Consider the following 6,130-nt stretch of genomic DNA (forward strand, 5'->3'; position numbering starts at 1 on the left):
AGGGGTTCATCCCCGTCCTGTTCCCCCCCTCCTGGGTTCACCCCCGTCCTGTCCCCCCCCCCCCCCCCCTCCAAGGGTTCACCCCCCTCCTGTCCCCCCTCTCCTGTTCCCCCCCTCCAGGGGTCACCCCTCTCCTGTTCCCCCCCTCCAGGGGTCACCCCTCTCCTGTGTCCTCAACCACTTCCAGCATTCCCATCTCCACTCGCTCGTCTGCAGAAGCGACGGGATTGGTCTGAAGCCCTGCTAATGCACAGCTGCTGCTGGTGAAGCAACACTGGAGAGCAAACTTAATGGAAGTGGCCGATGGATTTCTCCCAAATATAGAACAAGTCTGCAATAACTTTGTTTTGATCTATGCAGTTTTTTCTGTAAAAAGTTTAACCAGAAGTTTGTCTCAAACACATTTTTAAGTTAAAGCTAAAATGTATTTTTGTATTTAATAGCTAACATTGCCTTATAAGGCTGTAATGGTCTTCTTTTGTTTAGATTTACAAATGTTCAACTTCAGTATCTATGTTCTGCTTTCCTCCAGTGATGACAAACTGACAAACATATAGGTACACGCTCACCGTCGACTTCAACAGTGTGATGCTGCTGTGTGTTGTGGCTGCGCAGATTGCTCAGAGACTCTGGAAGAGATGTTGGGAAAGCTGGTGCCCTATTTTGGGCCTGAGATGAGAAATACGCCCTCTGGTGGTGAACTAACGCTATGTCCGATGCCTCTAATAAACAGGACTGAAGGCCGTGGTTGTTCTGGATCTTTCATTCACACCCATCCACACTCTGTCTAGTGTTTTTTTCTTCAGTAATGTCTGATGAATTGGCAACGAGTAAAGAGCTTTTCAACTGCTGTTTTATTTTGTTGTAAAAAAGACAAGTAACATTATGAAACAACTGCACAGCAAAGTAGATATAGCCTACCAGAGAGAACGGAGAACTGCTTCAGTGTTTTGTACTACATTAGATTATATGTATCGCACATACTATTTTTCTTTTATCTACTTGCTGTACTACAAGTTTCACCGAGATGGGACTACTTTGTTTAACGTTTTCCCCTTGTACAACAGAAGCCTACGCGAGCGACATTGTGTTTAACTGTATTTCCTCTCTCGAATCACGTTTCGCTGCATGCCGCTGTCTATGCGCTGTGTCTCCGTGGGATGAAGCGCATAGTGAGACTGTTGTCGTCCTCCTCCTCCACCGGCTGCTGTGAAAGGTTGTTCGTGTGCCGGATGGTCGTGAGCGTGCAGCCGCTACGGGGACACACGCTGTACCGAGACAGTAGCGTCACGAGGATGGCCTTCATCATCACCATGGCAATGTGCTTACCCACACAAGCGCGTGGCCCGCAGCCGAAGGGCTGGAAGAAGCGGCTCGGCACCTGCCAGTGACACAGGAGGTCACTATGACAACCACCTCAGACTAGAGTAAGATTAGTAACAAGTTCGTGACAAAGCCCTTGTTGCATTGTACCTATGCCATTAAGCATAGTATAACAACCTGATTGTTTTTACAAAATATCTCACTGTTCGTTCAAGTTGTAATTATATTCAGTATATTTACACTGTATCAAGGGCTAGGTAAACATATTTATATCATTTACAATATAAGTATATAATTTTAGATAATTGCATATATGTAATGTATTTTTAAGTACCATGGTCTGTCATTTGAGCAATCAGAATTGTACACTTGGGCATCTGGATTCAGAGGGGCCTGTGTGTAGGATTGCGTGCACGTGCCATACTGAAATACTCACAGATTTCTCAAAGTTCTCCAAGCTGAATTCATTGGGGTTGGGGAAGAACTCGGTGTGGTGCATGCGTCCGATGTTGAGGAGGATGTTGGTTCCTTTGGGCACCTTGTAGCCATCGATGATGTCATCTTCCTGCGCCCTCCTCATGATGAAGTCCACTACTGGGTGGAAGCGTAGAGCCTCATTGATGAAGCGCTCCAGAGTTGGCAGGCTCTGCATGTCAGCGTTACACACCTCCCTGTCACCTGGGACACAAGATAAACTCAGCTGTGAGTTTTGATGTGGCAGTGATCATGATGCCACAGATTTTAATTTAACACGTGGAATCTAAAGCTATTTCCAAATAACCAGTTTATGCTATTTAAAGGAATACTGATCTTTACCTCCTGTGTCCATCTTGGTCCTACCTATGACCAGTCTGTCTCTCTCTCACCTATGACCGTGTCCATCTCTCTCTCACCTATGACCGTGTCCATCTCTCTCTCACCTATGACCGTGTCCATCTCCTTCTCACCTATGACCGTGTCCATCTCTCTCTCCCCTATGACTGTGTCCATCTCTGTCTCACCTATGACCGTGTCCATCTCTGTCTCACCTATGACCGTGTCCATCTCTGTCTCACCTATGACTAGCCGATGTGGTTCTCTCTCTCACCTATGACCGTGTCTGTCTCTGTCTCACCTATGACCGTGTCCATCTCTGTCTCACCTATGACTAGCTGATGTGGTTCTCTCTCTCACCTATGACCGTGTCTCTCTCACCTATGACCGTGTCCATCTCTGTCTCACCTATGACTGTATCAATGTCTCACCTATGACCGTGTCCATCTCTGTCTCACCTATGACTGTATCAATGTCTCACCTATGACCGTGTCCTTCTCTGTCTCACCTATGTCTGTGTCCATCTCTGTCTCACCTATGACCGTGTCCATCTCCTTGACAATCTTGTCCTCCACGGCAGGGTTCTGCTTGAGCAGCATGAGCATGAAGAACAGGCTGACTGAGAGAGTGTCAGGAGCCGCGATCACCATCTCCAGAACACACTGCCTCACGTCGTCCGCACTCAGCTCCCCATTATTCTGAGAGAGACACACACACACACACACAAACACACAGACTCACAGACACACACACACACACACACACACACACAGACAGACCAACATAGTCAGTGACTCACACACACACAGAGACAAACATTGTCATTGTCAAGCACACACAAAAATAATCAACAACACAGTAAGGACAGAGTTCCCTATTGCTGAAAAGGAGACATGACTGGTCAAGCGGACAACATACCTGAGCGAATATCAGATCCATGGCAAAATCAGGATCCTCCAGCTTCTCTGACTCAGCAATCAGCTGTCTCTTCTTCTCTACCAGGCTCTCCATGGCATCCTGCAGCTCCTGACTGACGTAACAGCATCCTCAGTTTATATGTGTGAACACACCACTCTCAATATGTATGTACACACACACTGTACTGCTGTGGGGGTGCAGGAGACTCACGCAGCGTGCTTGTGCTTCTTCCACATCCAGTCCAGCTTGAAGAATATCTCTGGCTGGATTAAGACGGCCTGCCAGGTGTCAAAGTACCTGTGGATCTTCCTCAGCAGGTCCCTCTCTTAAGGGCAAGAGGAAGGGAATAGTGCAAAGATCAGCCAGGCTAAAACATGTGCTCAGACCCAGTGACGTGCACAGGAATTTTGAAGGGCAATTGCCCTGGAAAAAAGGGGCAACACGTTCATTTTTGTAACCTCTGCCGCCACGCCCCCTCCCCCTATTCCGCATATTCTGCCTATATAATTTGAAACTTTGAAATTGTCCGGATCAATCACTAACCACCGCCGCAACGCCCCTACCCGCGATTATTTTATCTAGGCCTACATGAAATTCTGCAGCAGTAATACTATTTCAAAAAAATATATATTTCCTTCGGAGGGGCAACTTCAGTCGAGGAGGGCAAACGGGCAGCCTTAGCCCCCACCCGTGCATGCCCCTGATCAGACAAGTGTGTTTGGTGCAGGCCTGGCGGCTAACTGTACTAAGTAAGGGATAATGTATAGAACGCAGGTCATTGTCGGGAAAATAAGCCCCGACAGGGCGAACAGCACCCCGACGCGAAGCGAAGGGGTGTTGATTCACCGTGAAGGGGCTTATTTTCCCGACAATGACCGGCGTTCTATACATTATCCCGCTTATTATACGTCTAAAACTTAAAAAATTACTTAACACAGTGTGTCTTTTTACAATGTATTTGCTTTTGTTACTATACGTAGTGAGGTTAAAAAGCAGAGAAATAGTTCGCCAAAGACGTTGAACTTCAAAGACAGTTGAACATTCTTTAGAACACAGCTTCTCAACCGTCCGCTGAAACTCCCTTGATAAGTTACCGTACTACTTGCGGAGTGCTACGAAAGATGTGAATCAGAGGCAAAAAGGCCACTTTCCTTGACAGCGGTCATTAACTGCATAGCAACGGTCAGTTATCGGAAAATAGTTGACCGCAGAACGTTGGGAAGCCCCATTCAAGTGAATGGAGCATTCTACAGCATTAAGAAGAGCCGTGTAATAACTGTACTTACACCTTACAACACTTACTAATCATTATATTACTACTCTTATTCACTTCTCTTTACTTATTACCACCACTAATACTTACACCTGCACTTTATATATTTCATATCTATCTACACTTCCTACCTCAATTGCTGCTAGTCCCAATTCTGTTCATATTTCATACCTAACTCTATCTGTATGTATCTTATTTATTCACTTATTCCACTTTACATATGCACATACTCTGCACTTTTATTGCTATTTTGCACTTCTGGTTGGATGTTAAACTGCATTTCGTTGTCTCAGTACTTGTACTCTGTACAATGACAATAAAGTTGAATCTTATCTAATCTAACGGGATACCATCGGTCCGAACCTCACCGTTGAGCGGCACGCCCAGGAAGAGGCGGTTGGAGACGTCCACCACGATGCAGCGCAGCAGGTTCAGGACGTCCACGTGACCCGACGGGTCGGTGGAGCTGCTCAGCTGATCCAGGTGCCTGTTCGTGGCGCTGACGCACACTCCCACCGTCCTCTGCAGTCCAGGGCCCGACAGGGCTGCAACGCACACACATGCGCACACATGCACGCACACACATACAAGGTCAGACACACACGCGCACACACACACACACACACACACACACACACACACACACACACACACACACACACACACACACACACACACACACAACACACACACACACACACACACACACACACACACACACACACACACACACACACACACACACACACACACACACACACACACACACACACACACACACACACACACACACAAACACAAACACACAAACACAAACACACACAAAGAAAGGGGTCAAGGCACACAAGTCATGAACAAGCACATCTCTCCTGCTTGTGTTTTTGTTTAGTCTGAGCGTTTGCATGGACTCAGCATCAAGGCATAAAGGCCCTGCTTTGGGAAGGGTGCTCAACACGGCAGATGGTAAAACAATATATTTAAAATAGACATTTTATTTTATATTTTATAATTTATATTTTATATTTTATATTTTATATTTTATTTATTTTATATTTTATTTATTTTATTTATTTTATTTATTTACATTTTTATTGTTTTGAACTTTACATTTAAAATCAGGCTTGTAAATGTGCTCATACCTTTGGCAAAGTAAGTACGGACCTTCCTCCAGAGGTTGTTGTTGCTGTTGAAGATGACTCCTCTCTCATCCATGCCGATGCACTGCAGACCTGGTTTACTGGCAAACCTGCTGGTGTAGTTGGAGCTCCTCAGAACATGATACACTGCAGAGGACCTGCAAGACACAGGCATGTCCTTACTCAGGACATTGGAACATGTATGTATCACTGAGCCCAAGTACGTATGGGTAGGAACTGATGGGGAGTACATAGACAGGAAAAGATGTGTAGTGATAGATCTGGTAGATGTGTAGTGATAGATCTGTTAAATGTGTAGTGATAAATCTGTTAGATGTGTAATGATAAATGTGATAGATGTTTAGTATAGTGATGGGGAGTATAGACTGGAACAGATGTGTAGTGATACATCTGTTAGATGTGCAGTGATAGATCTGTTAGATGTTAAGTGATAAATCTGTTAGATGTGTAGTGATAGATGTGATAGATGTGTAGTGATAGATGTGTAGTGATAGATATGATAGATGTGATAGATAGACTGATGAAAGGTGTAAATGTGTAAAGGGTGGATAGGTGCAGTATGTAAGTAGACTTGAGGATGTGTAGATAAGGAGGTAGGCTGCTGAATGTGTCCTGCACCTGCTGAAGATAAGAGTCTCCCTCCCCT

At 45.4% G+C, this 6,130-nt stretch overlaps 1 protein-coding gene across 1 annotated transcript in view; it reads right to left on the reverse strand.

Annotated features, from left to right (window-relative positions):
* Window positions 1-1,138: 1,138 nt before the first annotated feature.
* The window catches only part of cyp19a1b (cytochrome P450, family 19, subfamily A, polypeptide 1b), a gene marked incomplete at both ends in the record, with an annotated part of 6,275 nt that continues 1,283 nt past the window's right edge, over window positions 1,139-6,130 (reverse strand). The window contains 8 exons of the mRNA XM_080847420.1: window positions 1,139-1,381; window positions 1,760-2,001; window positions 2,672-2,834; window positions 3,055-3,166; window positions 3,265-3,379; window positions 4,696-4,872; window positions 5,467-5,621; window positions 6,103-6,130. The exon at window positions 6,103-6,130 is cut by the window's right edge and continues 123 nt beyond it. Of these exons, the coding sequence (XP_080703546.1) occupies window positions 1,139-1,381; window positions 1,760-2,001; window positions 2,672-2,834; window positions 3,055-3,166; window positions 3,265-3,379; window positions 4,696-4,872; window positions 5,467-5,621; window positions 6,103-6,130 (1,235 nt within the window). The remainder of the gene's footprint in view (window positions 1,382-1,759; window positions 2,002-2,671; window positions 2,835-3,054; window positions 3,167-3,264; window positions 3,380-4,695; window positions 4,873-5,466; window positions 5,622-6,102) is intronic.

Source organism: Sprattus sprattus (genome assembly GCF_963457725.1).
Source record: "Sprattus sprattus genome assembly, chromosome: 11".
NCBI classification, from domain to species: domain Eukaryota; kingdom Metazoa; phylum Chordata; class Actinopteri; order Clupeiformes; family Clupeidae; genus Sprattus; species Sprattus sprattus.